The 19,788-nt window shown below is 40.5% G+C and overlaps 2 protein-coding genes across 2 annotated transcripts; both read right to left on the bottom strand.

The window, feature by feature from the left end:
* Nucleotides 1-705: 705 nt before the first annotated feature.
* Nucleotides 706-13,704, bottom strand: zgc:55943 (uncharacterized protein LOC406337 homolog). The gene is made up of 7 exons (XM_036597458.1): nucleotides 13,535-13,704; nucleotides 13,299-13,357; nucleotides 5,189-5,327; nucleotides 3,882-3,967; nucleotides 3,073-3,137; nucleotides 2,834-2,894; nucleotides 706-2,458 (listed from the first exon to the last, which is right to left on the bottom strand). The coding sequence occupies exons 3-7, from the start codon at nucleotides 5,277-5,279 to the stop codon at nucleotides 2,420-2,422; spliced, it is 342 nt and encodes a 113-aa protein (XP_036453351.1). The 5' UTR covers nucleotides 5,280-5,327; nucleotides 13,299-13,357; nucleotides 13,535-13,704; the 3' UTR covers nucleotides 706-2,419.
* Nucleotides 13,705-14,270: 566 nt separating this feature from the next.
* Nucleotides 14,271-19,577, bottom strand: imp3 (IMP U3 small nucleolar ribonucleoprotein 3). The gene is made up of 7 exons (XM_036597611.1): nucleotides 19,200-19,577; nucleotides 17,657-17,764; nucleotides 17,436-17,510; nucleotides 16,773-16,852; nucleotides 16,164-16,215; nucleotides 15,567-15,639; nucleotides 14,271-14,732 (listed from the first exon to the last, which is right to left on the bottom strand). The coding sequence occupies exons 1-7, from the start codon at nucleotides 19,334-19,336 to the stop codon at nucleotides 14,706-14,708; spliced, it is 552 nt and encodes a 183-aa protein (XP_036453504.1). The 5' UTR covers nucleotides 19,337-19,577; the 3' UTR covers nucleotides 14,271-14,705.
* Between the last annotated feature and the right edge of the window lie 211 nt (nucleotides 19,578-19,788).

Raw genomic sequence — 19,788 nt, 5'->3', positions numbered from 1 at the left:
GCCAAGTGTTGCTTTGTGTTGTGCTAATAGTACGTTTCTTTGTTTAAAACAGATTAAAGTCTGGTCTGCAAGTTCGCCAACAGAGATTCTGTACAGCAGAGGGACCTAAGAATCGAGTGTAGCTCAGAAGCAGTGAGTGTTGAATGTTTCGAAGGCTCTTTTGACAGCAGGACTGGAGTCAGTCTTGAATTCACCTCGTGAACGAGTCAGTACGTATGTGCTTAGTAGGGATGCACCGATATGGGAACTGTGGGCTGATGCTGCTATCCGATATATCCAGGAACCGTATTACAGAAACTTCGTAACTCTGAAATCTGATCTGTTTAGTCACCATGACGACTTCAGTATGGACTGAATTTGGGACAGAAGCTGTTAGAGAACAGTACAGAACAGTTCTTAACTTCATAATCTCATCATCAACTCCAGATAAGAAAACAGCATCACACAAACATCCTAACTGGACTAAACCTCCTAAATCCTGTCCTAACTTTAGGATGAACCCCAACAGGGTCCTCACTTCTGTTTAAGGTCCGTTTCTATGGTTTTTAGGCAGCTGTGTCAGCAGCATAGTTCACTACCAGCATAATAAGCTCCATTTAAAAATCTCAGACGCTGCAGACTCGATCTCCACCGCCCCTCTGATCACCTTCGTGTGTTAATGTTGATGATGAAATATTACAGTGATGGTGGTGAATAATGAGGAGACGGAGCTGAACGTGTGTCTGTTTATTAGGAGGAGTAACGTTAGCGCGCTCGGCTAAAGCGTTTGGGAAATGGAGACTGAAACTGGGGAGCGGCGACGCTCTGATAAACAGCAGGGGGCGCTCTCTCAGTATTCACAACTCACAGTATCACACTTTAGTTTCGTTTGACCTTTTTTGTACATCAGTAACGGTAGATAACGTTAGCTATCCGGCTAACTAGCTTGATTACTTTGATGACGTGTTTACGTTTCAGCTGCGTGTTAGTGTATGGTCGGTTGCTAGGTAACAGTTGATTGTCGACTTCGATTGAGTGAGTTAAGATTTGTGAACTTGAGATAAGATGCTGTAAGATAAGATTCTAAAATTAAGATCAGACTTGCTTCTGTAATATGAATTTGTGAAAAATCTTACCTTGACCTGTCAGATCTTAAAACAAAAAGGTATGAAGCTTCTGTAATATGGCCCCTGCTTTTTATCTGCTGATACATAAATGATTACTTATAAGATCCAGCTGGATTATAAATCACAGAGAAATATAATATTTATTTGTAGGGGGTTAAAAATGCAGTAAAATGAATAAAAAACATATTTTAGCGCAGTAACCCAGCGTCGCCTGAAAGTTCTGCTCTTCTGGAGTCAATAAATACCTGTAAATGCCGATACGATTCCGATATCATCGCGCATCCCTACTGCGTAGTGTCTGTTCTCCTCCGCTGAACAAACGTTCTGTTGGGCAACTTGCATTCGCCAAGTCAAGATTGTGAATCTTACATTTGAAATCCAGCAGATTTGTAATATTCAACCGTCGATGCACTACAGAAACACGGAAATATGCATTTGAATCTACATGACGTCATAACGATGCTTTGTAACTGGTCCCTCTAAACACGGTTATGCTAAATGCTATATCGTCCATCCATCGGTCGTTCAGCTATGCCGAAATCCACGAGAGCATCCCCTCGAGTCCTAAAAAGAAACTAACCAAGTGCGTCGCCCCCTAACAGTCAGAAATAACAGCACTACAGTCCTGAGCAGTGTTACACTTAAAAATAAAAAAATGTTGTGAAAAAAGTAAAAAAAACAAAAAAACAAAAACGCTTGTATAACAAAATCCAAAATTAAACAAAAATACTTTGCCAACATATAAAAAAACAAAACGACTCCTGGAATGTGAGGAAAAGTCCGCTGGAGTCCATCTGCTCTTCAAGATCCATTACCAGACCCTCTGAACGGGCGCAGCACTTCACATGGCTTTTCCTAATCTCACACTTTCATTCTCGTTCTCAGAAGACGTGGCCATTTAAGAGGGAGCGTAACGTCCATCCCTACGTCTTCTTCAAAAAGCTGGACGAAAAGACGTCCAGGTCAGTCTGTGCGATGGCTCAGTCCGATTCCTTTCGAGTCTACGAGCTGGAGAAGGCTTACTTATGGGCTGGGGTAGCTGTAAGGCAGGGGCGATAAAGGACAGTCCGTCGGAAATCCGGTCCGTGTCCTGGTTCCTTTCACCTCGTCGGAAGTTCCTTTCCTTGCCGAGACTGGAGCGCTAACCTGTGAACCCCACCGTGGTAAAAATGTAAACAGGAGAGAATCCGGGGTTCAGTCTGGCGTGTGGTGTTTTCTCTTGCTCTGAGGGACAGGAAAACGAGGAAAGGAGCGACGTGAGGAACTCCGGGGCAGGACGGGTTCTCCGCTGGGCCGAGCTGAGCAGAACCGCGCTATGTGACGTCCTCCTCTTCAGAGCAGTAGTCCCGACCCTGAAAGAGAATGTGAAAATGATACTGAGATCAAAAATAGATCACAACGTGTGAGAAGTATCTGAATTATTACTATCATTATTAGTGCTACTACTGCTCTGACGATCGGAATCTGCCGAGGTTGGAATCGACAGACTGTTGTTCCAAACAAGCGAATGGCGATTCAGATTTTGGCCAATTAGTGCTGCCATTTCAGGAGGTGAGTAACATGAAGCAGGTGGGTGAACTCGCGCTGTATTTGAAACAATGTGATTATCAGGACTTCACTCTGGCAGTCAGCGAAAACCAAACCGTACCAACTTTTTGGTATTGTCTGAAGTATTCTGCCAGTTGTACAGGCCTAAATGATACCAGCACAACTGGACACAACCTCACCTTCTCGATTTTCTCATCCAGCATCCTGAAGAACTCCTGCTGGCTCTCTGAGGAGTGGATACTAAAAAAAAAATAAAAAAATGAAAAAAAATTTGTTTCACACATATTTTATATACAAATCTCCAAAACAGTAACTTTACAGGAGAAAGAAAAACATAGTTTACTTTTAATGCAAGTCATATATATATATATATATATATATATATATTCATATGATGCATGCTGTGTTCTTCACTCACCTTATTTTATTAGTGTTTCCACTGACATCTTTGTGTTTGCCTTTGTGCAAAAATGTGCTCTTGTCCTGCAACACAAACAAAACTTACTATGAACACTCTAGAACCCATGTGTCAAACACAAGGCCCGCAGGCCAGATCAGGTTCACGACGCAATCTGGCCCACAAAAGTGTTTCACAATCAGCCCGTTTCACAATGTGCTGGACTACAGTCCCCAGCATGCACTGCAACGTAATGTGTGCTCTGACTCTCTTCCCCCAACAGCAGTCTATGGGACAGCGGTTACACCTCAATTCTACACAATTCCACACCAGTAATATCACCAAACACACCAGCTGCATTTCAGCTGCAGCTGGGTCATTGTAGAGACTCAAATACAGCACAAATATAGCCATATTATTTACTGACCAAAACCACCAGTGAACCTACACACGTCTTCTGAGTTCATATAGCTTTTATATGGAATACTGATGATGGTAATATAGTGGAAAATCTGAAAACATAAGTTTTACCTTAGAACTTCTGCCAGGAACGTGTTTGAAATGATGTGTTTTAGGCCAAAACCTTCTCAGAACAACATTGTACAACAAAGTCTCAGACATCAGGCAGTGTATTCATATTGAGGGAGCTTTTAGAGGTGGACGTCTGGTTCCTATCACCACCACTGTGAACAGTTCTGACTCCAGAACGAAGCATTTCACACCAAACCACTCTGGATGACTTGGTTTACAGCTTAACACTTAAATTATGTAGAAACGGTGATTGGAAAATTGATGGAATCCCCCTTTAACAAACTGTTTGTTTACATTACCATGTTCTCCTGGTTGCGTGTGTTCATTCGCTCCTCCTCTCCATGCGCGTACTTCACCTTCTCAACTCCCTTCATTTTGTACTCATCTGAAGAGAAAAACACCACCCACACACATTCATTATGAGACACGGCCTTAATCAGCAACAGTCAATTCCCAAATTAGACACTTCAGTGGGTTCAACACGGCTTTGATGTTCCATTAAGGTTAGTTAGGATTCTGTCCATCAGCCAAAGGTTATTTCGGTCCGGGTCCCACCGAGATATCATCGCCGCTTTCACAGGAGGGGACATTTTGATTGACATGAAAAGGCTGACCATAAATGACTGTTCTTCCGTGACGAGCGCGCAGATTATCTTTTACTCCTCAGACGCGCTGCTGCATGGTGCTTCAAAGGCAACGGTCCTATATAGAACCATTTGCCTGCTTAAATTGTTCTTTACATGGTGAAATGGTTCTTCAGATTGATGGAGAATGTGTTGTAGATGGTTCTATATAGGACCATTTTGAAAAGAAAACCAAAAAGGGTTCTTCTATCGTTATGATATCAAGCTGGTAATAATAGAAGAACTGTTTTGGATGCTATATAGAACCCTTTTTTATATAGAAAAGTTTTTATATAGAACCATCTACAACACGTTCTCCATCAATCTGAAGAACCATTTCACCATGCAAAGAACTCTTTTAATCATGCAAAGGGTTCTTTTAGTGTTCATGGTTCTATATAGAACTATTTCTCTGCATAACCATCATTTTTAAGATGTTGATGCTGACTTTTGACGTCACGAACAGAACCACAGGAGAAAAGAACACTTTGCAAAAAGCGACTTTAAAAATCTGTGATGAAACCGAACTCCACAGAGTGTGATGCGCCCTTTCCATCGAGCCCTGGATCGCACTGCTAGCCTTCAGGGAACCGGAGATACGGTCCCTGGAATCTCGCAAATTTGTATCCTACTTAGGCGCTCCGTAGGCGGCCTTGCTGAGACGCTCGCCCCCGGCGGAGGTTCTGAGAGCCACGATCTACAGGTCAGCAGAGCGTGACGTGGCCTTTCCAACGAGCCCTGGATCACATTCAGGGAACTGGAGATACGGACCCTGAAACCACCAGGCCCCTGACCTGCTGTCTGCTCTGAGGCGCCCATGTTGTTAATGTCATATTCAGGTGATCAGTGACCGTCGACATCAAGCTTAAAGCGTCAACACCGAGCAGTAAAGTTAACGAGTGGACGAGTCTGTGTAGCCACTACTGTGCAAATTAGATTCTTCACCAAAACATCACTGTAAATGACCAGAACGCAGGACTGACCGGAGAAGGCGTCTCCATTGCTGTAAGCTTTGCCCCGCCCCTCCTCGTCTCCGGGTACGGCTGATAACGGCTTGGCCGAGGTGCAGCCCATCGCCTCACTGCCTCACCGCCACCTCCGGCATCGTACTGTCTACAGCACCTGAGAGAGAACAAAAAAGAGAGAGAGAGAGAGAGAGAGAGAGAGATGAAGAAAGAGAGAATAAGAGTGTAAATGAGAGAGAACAAGAAAGAGACAAAGAGAGTGAAAGAGAGAATAAGACAGACAAAGTGAAAGAGACAGACACATATAAAGATAGCGAGAGAGACAGAATGAGAGAAAAAGAGGGAGAAGGTGATCAAGAGAATGAAAGATAAAGAGAAAGAAAGAGAATAAGAGTGTAAATGAGTAAGAAAGAGAGAGAGAGAGAGAGAGAGAGAGAACGGGAAAGAGACAGAGTGAAAGAGAGAACAAGAGAGAAAGAAAAAGAGAGAAAGAGGGAGAGAGTGAGAGAAAATGAGAAAGAGACAGAAAAGAGAGAGCGAGAGAGAGAGACAGAGAGAGACAGACAGACAGAGAGAGAGAAACAGACAGAGAGAGAGAGAGAGAGAGAGAGAGAGACAGAGAGAGAGGGATTAAACTCCTCAGACGTCTGGTTCCTATCACCACCACTGTGAACGATTCTTTAGTTTCTCTAGAACTGAGCGTTTCACAACAAACCACTCTGACTGACTCTGTTTACATCTTAATGATTAAATTATGGAAAAATATGTAAAAAAAAAAAAAAATAATAATAATAATTCCCCTTTAAACTGTTAGCAACTAATTTGATTAGTAGGTTCCTGTATTCCTTGTACAGTCGAGCACGTACAGGATGAGATTTGCCCCGAGTCAGAGAGTCTGTTTCCCCCAACAGCCTCTCCTGACTGAGCTGTGTGAGGCGTCCGTGATGTCACCTCATCAGCTATTGTCTAACGTGTGTGTCTAAATATGACACCGGATGCTCTGCTTTTCTAAGCACTGTTGCAGAGGACAAAAGCCAATACGTCACCGAACTTTGGCCTATTTTTGGAACGAGGCAGCTCAGGTCTCACAGTATTCGCCGACAAGCAGAGCTGATGCTCACAGTTACCCACCAAATACTGCTGATACACACCGAACTGGGGCCTAGGATTCGGTCACTGCGCTAATCTGCAGAACAGGCCAGTGTTAAAGGGACAGTTCAGCAAACAATCAGACACAGGTCCAGTCTAATCCCAAATTAATCAGTCAGTCAAGACATGTTCACTTCTTTAGTTTTGTGCTGGAACTACGAGGCTAACATGCTTATCAATTAGCTCTGAGTGCACTCAATAATCTGATCATAATCAGATTTCTGCAGTTATCTGATTATTCAAGTGGTCTTGTAAACAGCACACTCTGATTTTAGATCAGAGTAAAGTCTAGAAATCTGATTAAGAAATCAGAATAAAGAGAGCTGGATTGTAGCTCAGTGATCAGATTTCTCAGTGCTGTAAACTCTTACTCTGATTTCTTTCGGATTTCTCAGTCTGAGCATGTGCGAAAACAGATGGCGGCACCGGAAATAAGCAAGCAGCGTCGCCGCGAGAGGCAGCGAAACACTTTAGGAGTGACGCTGAAACCAAACACATGCTTGACGAAATAAAGGATTTAAATATTCCTCATCTTCTAGATGACGTATGTTTACATTTTTAGGTAAAGTGGTGCGATGTTTATTTTAAAAAAAAGTCACAGTATGAAGTTTGAGTTGTACATTATGTTTACGTCACGTCTTCTTCTGTGAGTTTATTGGCTGGTTGTAAAGCAGAAATCTGATTACTGTCTGACTCATGTAGACCTGGAGTTTCCCCCTTATCTGATCACTCAAGTGCATGTAAACATGTTGAACGGATTACTGCCAAAATCTGATTTTGTGCAGTTATCAGATTATTAAGTGGATGTAAACACACTCAATGTGTAGGGCTGGGCGCTGTGACATTATATTGTCATAGTTACAAATTATGTCACAATACAGTTAGGGGTGGGCGATATGGAAAAAACACAGTATCACGGTACTTGAAAATGTCATGATACACGACATAAATCACAATATTAGGTTTTTGATAAGTTAGAACAGACAAAGAAGCCCCAGCAGCGCCACATTTAAAAGAATACTGACAAAAACGATGAATATGATTACAATGATTTCAGTCTGCGCTACACTAAAATCAGTTAAACAGTACTGATTATGCTCTCTGTGTTGACTCGTGCAGTTGGTCAGTGTTCTTTATGCACTGACGATATCCACATGTTCAGAAATGCATATTTATCATAATAACGATTAAATATTTCCCACCCTTACGTACAATACAGTATGCTTTTCTGAACATATACTGTATATCGTCAGTACTTGTAGAACATTGACCAACTGCATATTTATAAAGAGAGCAAAATTAGTCCAGTTAAACTGGATTTAGCACAACACAGTATCCCAAATACTGAATAAAAATCACTGCATTCACAGTTTTTGACAGTGTATTTTAAAATGTAGCACTACCGGTTCTTTTTTCTCTCCTCCAACTGATCAGACGTCTGAAAAAATAAATATTGTGTATCGAGAAAATGTATGTTTTTGCCATATCGTGCTAACTGTACGCCTAATTGATCACAGACTCACCTCAAACCATGCGGAGGTGTTCAGTAATCTCTAACAGACTCTCTTAACTGGTTTCCGACACCGTATGACTCACTGTTATTAACAATAATGGACAAAAGTACATTAGCACAGCTAAAAACAGTCAAAGCAGCATCTTAACGCCTGAGTTGTGTCCATACTTTCGTTAACCTTATAGCTAGCTTTGGGCCAATAACTGACACTGATCATTTGATGATATTATGCAAATGATCGTTCTTTCAGTCTCGTTCACTGAGCTGGATGAATTATGCTGAGATGCGCTTGCAAAAGTGATGTGCTTATTAACGCTCTATAATAATAATAATAATAATAATCTGTTTTCTGCACTGCTGGCATGTTAAAATTCAGCTACTCTCTGTGTTCATTAGTGGAGGTGGGTGATATGATGTAATATGTAATATCCCGACACGCTGTAAACTTTTCAGGGTAGCTGATATGCATCACAGTATTTATTTTTACTGAAGTCGGAACAAAGTAACAACATCTACAAAAATACTATGAAACTATGAATCCAATGATTTTTATTCAACATTTCACGAACTATGCTGCACTAATTCCAGTCAAACAGGACTGAATTATGCTCTCTTTTTAATCGGACATGCAGATGAAATTCACAACATGCCAACAAAATCATTTTGTGTCACGATTTAACATGATAATGATAAATACTGTCATACTGTCCAGCCCTATTCCCGTCAACAAACTATTAATTTACATTATTACTATATTACTAAATTAAGTGAGAGTAGAAGCTACCCAAGTGGTGATTATATTATCATTAATTACAAATTGAGTGCAATTTTCAAATCACAAGAGCTGCAATTTCAATTACAGTCTATCAACAATGTTGCCCTGCATGCTTAAAGGGTTCTATGTAGCACAAAAAAGGGTCCTTCTATTGTTACAAGCTTGACATCAAAACAATAGCAGAACCCTTTTTGGTGCTATACAGAACCATTTTCAAAAAAGGTTCTACATAGAACCATATACCACACATTCTCCATTAATCTGAAGAACCATTTCATCATGCAAAGAACCATTTAAGCATGCAAATGGTTCTTTTAGCGTTCATGGTTCTAAATAGAATCAATGTCATTATCAAAGGTGGGATATTTAATGTAATAATGCAGAGTTGTCCCAAGAACTGGGGCAATTAACTGGCTGTCTAGCACACGACGCTCAGTGTTCACGCCTCCTGTTACACGAAGACGATATTCTGGGATTCTTGGCAATTTTAAAACGCAATACTGCTAAAAAAAACCTTACTAATAGCTTCAGTAAAACTAACTAAGCGAACTTGGGGCACCGAACATGTCATGGCTGATCGACTACATTTGGGGCAAGTTTGATTTTTCAATAAATGATTCCTTTAACTGCAGGACGACAGCCGTGGCTTGAATAAACCAGGAAAAAAACGTGGGGAAAATTAAGGCCATGACACAAAATTTGTCCAGTATTTCTAAACTTACAGAGCCTCTAAAGTATCAAGGCGGAGAACAATTATTTAGAAGCTTTCCTCAAATTAACTATTTGTTCCATTAATTTAATAACAAACCCCTTTAGGGCCTCCAGATCTTCAGAAGATGCCTAATAATTAATGTAAGGTAAAAAAAAAATGTCTATAATTTTTTGTTTTTATTTTACTAGAAACTATTCTTGTTGTTTGAAAATCAGGAATTTGCATTCCCTGTGGAATCTGGGTAGATACAACTAAGCCAGCTCTCCCATTGGTTAGGACTTCAGGAGCTGAACTGAAGGCCTTAAGCTGTTTTTACCCTGCACGCTACATGCACTGCTTTCACACTTCTGAACGGCACTCTCTGAATAAACTAGCCTTTCAGGCAGTGAGAGGGACAACCGGACATGCCTACTGCTCTCTTAATGGCCACGCTGACCATCGACTGAAGCATGTGGTGCAAAAGTTGAAAACGTGAACTTTATATGTCCTTATAAACAGAGCAGACTCCGTTTGAATTTTCCTCATTCTGTGTGAAGCAGCTTGCAGGTGTCAGGTAGCTGTTACCCTGCATTCACACCGGAACGACTTTTCGCCTCTTGTCGCCCAAATCGTTGATCGCTCATCGCCTGTGGGCGTTTCTGAACTTGAGTGGACCATTGGTTGCCATGGTTTCACTGACGCCAAGCACAAATCAGATGCATTCCCACTAGAAATAAACATCCTGGTGAAAAAATCGCTTGTGCGCTTATTTTTATTCAATCCCAGTGTCTGTACAGTCAGTATATGAGGAAAATGGTATTTGGTCTGATTACTGTCAATTTGCGTTGAAAGCACCGCTGCCTTTATTCCACCTGTAGGAACAACTGGAAACCAAAACGGAGCGTACTGTTTCACACTGGTGGAGACAAAGCGTGTACTACGCTGCTCAATGCTCAATTCCTATTGGTAATCACCACAATGCTTCGCTCCTTATTTGCATAAAGTTAAATTTTTTCGCGTCACTGACTCCGCCCACTTCACATCGCCAATGTTCACGCCGCCTACTGTCGCCGGAAATTGCAGCTCTCACTGAAAATGAATGACCTCCGGCCGCTTTGTCGCATCGCGCCGCTGCCGGCGTGAATGCAGGGCTAGGAATGGAAAACGGCAGCGGCAGCTCTATATCAGGACTCTAATAAAAGAGTCACTATAAAACTGATACATTGTCTGTTACAAGCTTCAAATAAAACATACTGAATGTCAGAAATTAGCGCTATTGGAGAAGTGTTTTTGTTTTTGCCATTTACGGTCAGATCTGAAGGCTCTTATGGTTTAATAAACTGTTCCCTACATGTAATAATACATATATGTGGTCATAATTTATATTATTGTTATTTAATATAATGTATATATTTTTATTTATAACATTATTGCCTGAGGTTTTATAGGAAAAATTATTTGTTTTTAAAAAATATTCTCTCTTTTGGTGAAGGGGTGGGGGGTTAGGACACCTATCTTGAGGGCCAAAACAAACATCCTTGAGGGCCAACTCTGGCCTGCAGGCTGCCTCACTCAAACAAAGGGACTGATTTATTAAATCACGGGGAACAAATTGTTAAATCGAAGAACATTTGAGACTGTAAATATTTCTTCTCTGCCTCCGTATGAACCAAAGCTGGCCTATGCATTCAGTGCAATAAAGGGCCCTGTCTGTAAAAAGAGTGTCAGCCAATAAAATAAAGCTGGGCAAATCTGTCTCTAGAGATGTGCAGAGGCCCAGAACTGTTAGGCAGTGAAAACCCCGGGAAGTGAGAGAACAGCTCAGACAGCGGCCTGTTATCTGGATCAGAGTTCCTATGTACCGTGTCCTTTCAGCACCAACACTCCCATTTCACCCTCATGGAGGGTTTGATGATGAACTGATGAGTTAGAACAGGTTAGAGGAACAAAACGTGAAGCCATGCAGACCAGACTTCCAAGACCATTTGGGAAAAACACTGAAAACGCCCAGCAGTATCACAGTGAACAGAGGGTCAAGAGGTCACCAGACACTATTTACACCAATCAACTGGCCTGTCAGACGTAGCCTGAGTAGGACGGATGAGTTGGAGCGCTGAATATTGGAGCGTTTCCCAAATGTGCTCTGCTGAGTCCAATGAAGGGCTTGGAATGATTCTTTGAGCTGAATCAGTTGTGACTGTGAAGCTAAATACAAAAAACAAACTGGTGTGAATCTGGATGTTCAAGACAACCACAGCAATGCTGAGATACACTCTTAAAAAGATGGTTCTTTAAGGGAACCCTAAGTCCTATTTAGAACCATTACATGCTTAAATGGTTCTTTGCATGATGAAAACGTTCCTCAGATTGGCAGAGAAAGTGTTTCATACGGCTCTATATCGCACTAATAAGGGTTCTTCTACACTCTTAAAAAAAAAGAAGGTTCTTCAAGGGGTCCTTAGTAAAAACAATGGTTCTATAAAGAACCATGGACACTCAAAAAACCACTTGCATGTGATGGAGAATGTGTTGTATATGAATCTACATAGAAGCCTTTTGAAAATGTCTCTACATAAGACCAAAAAGGGTTCTTCCACACTCCTAATAAAGATGGTTCTTCATGGGTTCTTCAGTAAAGACAATGGTTCTATATAGAACCATGTACACTCAAAGAATCATTTACATGTGACGGAGAATGTGTTGAATATGGTTCTATATAGAAGCCTTTTGAAAATGGCACTACATAAGACCAAAAAGGGTTCTTCCACACTCCTAATAAAGATGGTTCTTCATGGGTTCTTTAGTAAAGCCAATGGCTCTATATAGAACCATGAACACTCAAAGAACCATCTGCATGCTTAAATGGTTCTCTGGATGGTGAAACGCTTCTTCAGACTGATGGAGAATGTTGTGTATGGTTCTATAGAGAACCACTTTGAAAATGGTTCTATATAGCACCAAAAGGGTTATACTACTGTTACAATGTCAAGCTTACAACAATACAAGAACCCTTTTTGGTGCTATACAGAACCATGTGCAACACATTTCCATCAATGTGAGGTTCTTCATGGGTTCTTTAGTAAAGACAATGGTTCTATATAGAACCATGAACACTCAAAGAACCATCTGCATGCTTAAATGGTTCTCTGGATGGTGAAACGCTTCTTCAGACTGATGTAAAATGTTGTGTATGGTTCTATAGAGAACCACTTTGAAAATTATTCTGTATAGCACCAAAAGGGTTATACTACTGTTACAATGTCAAAAAGAACCCTTTTTGGTGCTACACAGAACCATGCACAATACATTCTCCATCAACCTGAGGAACCATTTCACCATACAAATAACCATTTAAGCATAAAATGGTTCTATATAGCTAGAACAGTCTCTTTACTGAGGAAGCACCTTTTTAAGAGTAGTATATTTTCACTGCTCTGTCGAGTTTTCCGTTCCACCTTAAACCGTGCAGCGTTTCCATTCTAGCGCCCGTACAGGCGAATGTAACTGCAGCAGTATTTAAGGTGGAACGGAAAATTCGAACAAGAAGCGAACTTTAGCTAGATTACTGTTGTTTTTCCATTGGCTAATGGTAAAACACGGCCTAGTTCTGGACGAGCCACACCAATGGAAAGCGAAAGAAAAAGAGAGAAGACGTTTAAAAACAAAACACTGCTTTTAAACCCCCTTTGTACACCTTTACACAGCGACCTCTGAGTGTGCTGGATTTTAATAGAGCAGTTTCGCACGAAGCTGAAGTCGGCTTCTTGTTCGGGTCTCCCCGTTCCACCTTAAATCGTGTAACTTCTGCACCATTTAAGGTGGAACGGGAAATTCGAACGAGAAGCTGGCGAATAGGCGGTGCTAATGTGGACAAATAACAATAGAAATGGGCAACGAAACAACTATTTAGGGGAAATACCGTGATAGCACAGAAACAAGGACAAACACAGGATTAAACACTCCACATCTGGGCTGTTTAGAGCAGCTGGTTTTGTCCTACCTTTGTGAAAAACCTGGTGTTTGTGGTCAGCAGTCAGCGGGAGCGGGGAGCTTCGTGTCCTGCATGGAGATCGCAGCCAGGCATTAGCAATCGAGCGGGAGAACAAAGACACAGGGGGTGCGTTAGTTCACCCTGGACGCTTTTCGCCGAAACACCGGCGGGTTATTGTATTTATAAAAAGGAGGTTTGCTGAATAAAATAACGTTGTGGTTTGGTTGGGTAGCAAGCAAACTTACCGAGCTGTCGAGGCGCCGTGAATGTGAACGTTTCCCTATAGGTTTGAACAGAGCCCTTCTGTAAACAGTAGTGATGCGAACTTGGTTGGTTTAGAAATCTAAAATGATTCAGACTGTAAATCTTTAAATGGTTACGGGGAGTTAAAAAGACCCACAGCGCTGAAAAATCAGACACAATCCAGAATAGGAACGATTACAGTGGGATAGCAGCGCCCTATCGGAGAGTACTGAATGTGACACAATGGCTGGTGAGCTGGGATTGGCTGTTCATATATATATATATATATATATATACATACATACACACACACACACACACACCAATCAGGCATAACATTATGACCACCTCTGTAGTCCATCTGCTTCTCTGCATACTTTGTTAGCCCCCTTTTACCCTGTTCTTCAGTGGTCAGGACCCCCATGGACCCTCACAGAGCAGGTACTATTTGGGTGGTGGATCATTCTCAGCACTGCAGTAACACTGACGTGGTGGTGGTGTGTTAGTGTGTGTTGCGCCGGTATGAGTGGATCAGACACAGCAGTGCTGCTGGAGTTTTTAAACACCTCAGTGTCACTGCTGGACTGAGAACCAAAACTATCCAGCCAACAGCGTCCTGTGACCACTGATGAAGGACTAGAAGATGACCTTTGCTGTAAGGTCAGCACTTTATGCGGTTGCTATGGTGATGCAAACACTGTATACAGGTGGGGAAAAAAATAATGCCCAACAGAAATGTATTTCTTTTTTTCAGCTTTATTACTTCTTTCTAGTTACTCCTCCAGCTGGACTACTGGCGGACTAGCAGCTAAGATGCTTGCAGAAGCATTAAAAAAGAAGAAATACAGTGTGAAAGTGAAGATTCTGTACAAACCATACAGTTTGTTACAAAACAAGTTCTTGACAAATGATAAACTACTAGAATGATTCTTCTCAGTGGATGTTAAATATGCAAGATACTTTTATCTCACTACACAATACAGTCTTGCAATTTGCCATCACAGAGGTTTGTTAGGTGCAGATACAGTTTTCTCCCTCAGCAAGAACACATTCATGACAGTCCGCACCGCATCTGCCTTTCTTCCACATCATTCTGCTGAGTGTAGATCCAGAGTGGCCCCTGAATTCTCCTTCGGCTCTCAGGATGAATGACTCCAGGTAAATCCAACAGCTTTAAACCACGAGATCAAAATCGTCGCGCTGGGGAAAAAGGAAAACAAGCCATAGTTTATCCCATAAGCTCCAGAGGACCTAGCTTTGGAGCCAGGCCATTGACAGCAGGTTTTATTTCTGCTCTAACAGTCTAGAACTTTGTTTGAAGACCTGAAATAGTTTGTTAGGGCACAGTAGCCTAAAAACTACATGCAAGATCACCAAACCTTTGCACATTTCAACAGTCAATGCACAACGTTTGGCTTTAAAGGGGGATGCCACTAATCTTTCAAAAATTTCAGCATAATTTAAGTGTTAACATGTAAACAGAATCATTCAGAGTGGTTTGGTGTGAAACGCTCGTTCACAGTGGTGGTGATAGGAACCAGACGTCCACCTCTAAAAGCCCCCTCACGGAAAGTTACTACATGAAATGGTCATGAACTCACCACCTGAAGCCTTATGACAATATGACAATAGTTTTGAGAACATTGTGGCCTTAAATTTATATAAAATCAAAAAAAAGATTTCACACAATTTAACATTATCAACATTATATATAAACTCAGAAGACACATGTAGGTTCACTGAATAAAATGGCCATATTTGGTTCCGTTCACCACCACTGTAAAGAAATCTGAGTCTGTTTACATCTCAACCTTTGAATTATGCAGTAATTTTGAAAAAATCTGTGGACTTCCCCTTTGATAGGTAACCATTTACCAATGATCCACTGGATCTAACTGGCATTAGCATTTCAACAGAGTATCCCAGCAGTTTGAATGGATTTGCCAAGGCACAAAAGCCCCATTTTGGACAAAAGTGACTTGGAGAAAGCCCAGAAATCCCATTAGCATCATCACAGTGTGCAGCACTTCATACCTCCTCATTGTAATTCATGACATGCTGTTTGATCTTGGAGGAGTCCACCCAAGTCACGAAATCCTCCATATTCCTGTAAGAAGAGGATAATCAGGTGTTGTTAGATAACCAAACAACAGTTTACATCTTGATCCTCATATAAGATATTTGATTATGATGACACTAAAAAACTAGAATCAGAACTCTTCTCTTGGGGAAATCTCACTTGTAGAGAGAAACTGAAATTACTGACTGATTACTCAAGATATGAACAAAGTAATTTAGAATGGTTTGATATTAATTGCTTGATTCTAGAGAAACTTGCTGAGTCAGTGATGACAGGAATCAGATGTCCAAAGCAAATGCCTCTATCTATTACGAACACCATTGCATGAAATGGTTATGAATACTTTGCCTGATTCCTGCGGGTTTATCTTATGACAGTTTTGAGATAGAAGATTTTGGCATAAAACATATTGTCACTGTCCAAAAAACAAAATATGTTCACATCACTATAGATGGGTATTAATAGCAGCTGTGAATGCAGCCTAAAAGTATTTTTAAGTGTAGCACATTCTCCAAATGACTTAAAACTGATGATTACAAGTTATAACTGACCTTGTGACAAGAAAAGCAGGATCTGTGACAATGTCAGGCCCAACACGAATATCTGGCATACAGTGAAGGAACTGTGATAGTTGCAGGACTGAAGAGAGTTACAAGGTCCAGTGACTGGGCTGGGCAATATGACATACATACATACATATATAAATAATTATTGTGACTAATTATGTCACAATACAATATGCTTTTCTGAACATCATGGATATCATCAGCACTTGTATAATACTGACCAACTGCATGGTTCACTATAAAGAGAGCAAAATTAGTATCGCAATATTATATTTTTGCCATATCGCCCACCTCTACAATAACTTGCATAGAAATGCTGAAAAATCAGTGGACTTCCCCTTTCACAGGGCAAAGGCCCTTGTACAAATGTGCCTGTACATAGAATTCTGGTCACTAATAATCATTTCAGCTGTACAGAAGCTCTACTGCTGCCATATCTGGGACATTTTCAGGCCTTGTTTTCACAGTCACATGTTTATTTAGCTCTGAGCTGCAGCCTCTTATTATTAAACAGTGTGATAAGTGACTGAACGACAACACGCCTTTCAAATGAAAGACTGAACCCGCCCTTTAAAATCAGATTAGGAAGGATACGTCCTTGCTCAACGAAAGTGATGGCGGTCTTCAAGTTCTGAGCCATACGCAGCTTCATCATGACAGAGGGCAGCCGCCTCCTACAGCACAGAGATGAGAGAAAAGCAAAGGAGAGCGTTTATGGTTAAGCAAACAAATACAGTCCACATAAAAAAAGAGTCACATTGATGCTCAGGCGTTTTTTATATTATTCATTACCAGGAAAAACTTTGGAATCACTTGTCATTAATATTTGACCTACCCACGACTTTTAAATGTGTTAAATTTGTACATAAACATTGATTAAAAGAGAACCAATCGGTCCATATACAGAAATTAAGCTGCATTCTGAATTCACTATTTTATGATGTCACAAAAACCAAGGCCTTTACATATATTTTGTTACTAAAATACTTCAATAATAAGAATTTTAGTTATATACAGTGTAAAAATATGTCTGTTCTCCCATGAGGTGAGGAGGTGAGGTTACATCTTTCTGATACACCAAGTCAAACCTCCTCAACTTTAGGCTGCTCTGCCCTTGGGGTCCGCTGAGATTTCAGTTGTATCCCTGCACTATACCGACTTCTACATTACATTCAAACATACAGACGCCCCAGGTTCTGTTTCCTTGCACCAGTATCACTTTATTTCAATGAAGAACTGAGCAAAAAGTGCACTTACCTACAGAAAGAGGACGCAGAGACATTACTGGCGAGAGACAGATTCTGCTTGGTGGGGATCAAGCCAACACTGTAGCTGTTAATGAGAGAGATACTGCATCAGAGCACATATCCGCCTGTTTCCTCTCACAAGATGTTCTAATGAACCTGACAATCTTTTCAGTCAGTCTCTACGACCTTAAAGAGATCTGTCCTCTTTCTGGTGTTTAAAATGTAACTTACAGTTTCTCCAGTAGCTGGGAGGTGCTTTGAGCTCTAAAACCATCCTTCTCATCCAGGTCGCGTATTTTCTGGGCTACTTCTCTGATGTTGCGACTCAGCTTGTTGTACCTGAAAGAAACACCATCAGACCTGAATTACTCACTGAATAGAAGAGAGAAAATGGATAGAAAGGCAGCAGCATCCTTTATGACCATAACTACAGCAATTTATTAAAATTTCTGCATAATTCAGTGGTTGAGATGTAAACAGTCATTCAGAGTGGTTTGGTGTGAAATGGTTCAGATTTCTTTACAGTGGTGGTGATAGGAACCAGGGGTCGCCATGACTACAACACAAATATAGACATTTTATTTACTATCCAGAACCACCAGTGAACCTATACGTGCCATCTGAGTGTTTATATGTAATGTTATTAATGGTAAAATAGTGGGAAATCTGAAATAATATATTTCCTATGGGGACTGTTTTACCCTCCACCCTGAATAGATTAAAAAAGGGAACCACTTTGCTCTCGTAAAGGCTTTTTAAATGGCTTAGAATTATTTATTTTAATGGTTAATAATCTTTAAAAATGTTTTCTAGGGGGACTATTTTGCCTTACATGCCTGACATGTATCTCTCTGCCATGAATTGTTTAAAAAAAAAAAAAGTATCAGGCCAAAACCTTCTCAAAACTATCGTAAAACAATGTCTCAGGTATCAGGCAGTGAACTCATAACCATTTAATATAATAACTTTCTGTGAGGGAGCTTTTAGAGCTGGACATCTGGTAACATAATGTATCGTAGCAATGTTTAAAAATACCACCAAATATCGAATCATACAAATTGAAATCGTATCATGGTCAAAACAAAGATTTGCTGCCGTAGTTCGTAGCCTTCAGCACCCCTAAGGTGACATGGTGATTATTTTTTAATAATGTGTGACCACAAATTTATATATTGAGGCCACAAGTTATGAGAAATATAATATAATGACATCAATATATATTAATTTGTGTCCCCAAATAAATAATTCAAGGTCTCAACATATTAATTTGTGGCCTCAAAGATTTGCCATCCTAGTTCGTAGCCTACAGTGTCCCTGAGGGAACATGGTAAGTCTTTTTCATAAGGTAAGGCCACAAATTAATATACCGAGGCCAGGAGTTAAGAGAAACGTGCTATATTAATATATATTAGTTTGTGGTCTCCATATATTAATTCATGGCCTTAATGTAGTAATTTATGGCCTCAAAAGAATAATTTGTGGCCTCAATTTAATAACTTATGGCCTCAATATATTAATTCATGGCCTCAGTATATTAATTTGTGACCTTAAGGTTGTAATTTGTGGCCCCAATATAGTAATTCGTGGCGACGTCTTATTAATAGTAATCACCATGACACTTTAACGTCTTCGTAGTAGCCCAATGTGGTTTCACAGTAAAAAAAATAACCAAACAGAAGCGTTTTAGGGAATTTGAAGTACATTCAGCTGATACATTATGAACATCACAAAGATTAAAAACCATTAAAAACCATTAAAAACCAACAGGTCTCACTTAGTGTAGTCCTCCCTCTTCTCGATGTGGTATTTCCTCAGGATTTTCACCTCGTGCAGATTGTTGTCCACCTCCCAGTTAATGAAATCGACTTTCTTTAAGAGCTTCTGCTCATGAAACTTCAGTTTACGGACCATTTTTACGAGTAAAATACAACAAATAAACAAAAATACCTGTTTATAACCTGCTGAACACGCGGTGCTCCTATTTGATTAGCACCCCGGAAAAACAGGCAAAATAAAAGTCACTTAACGTCCCTATTTAAAGGAGGGAGTTAAAATTACAGATATTAGCCCAAATATAAACTCCTAGTTACATAGTCTGATGCAAACCCAATCATGTGTAAGGTGCTGTTCTGAACCTCACTAAACACATGGCTTATTGGAGAAAAACAACACTGTGTTTTAAAAACACTGCCCCCTAAAGATTCGGAGGAATCCTGTGGAAGCCCGTTTTCACCACTGGGAAAGACGTACAGCCATGTTGTTAATCATAATAATGAGAACGTTTTCCATAATTATGACTTAGTATCTCATAATTATGAGAAACTGTCTCATAAGTATGACTTGATATTTCATGAAGATCACTT

The sequence above is a fragment of the Colossoma macropomum genome, unplaced genomic scaffold (genome assembly GCF_904425465.1).
Source record: "Colossoma macropomum unplaced genomic scaffold, Colossoma_macropomum, whole genome shotgun sequence".
In the NCBI taxonomy this organism is placed as follows: Eukaryota; Metazoa; Chordata; class Actinopteri; order Characiformes; family Serrasalmidae; genus Colossoma; species Colossoma macropomum.
This window is presented reverse-complemented; position numbering and strand designations above follow the sequence as displayed.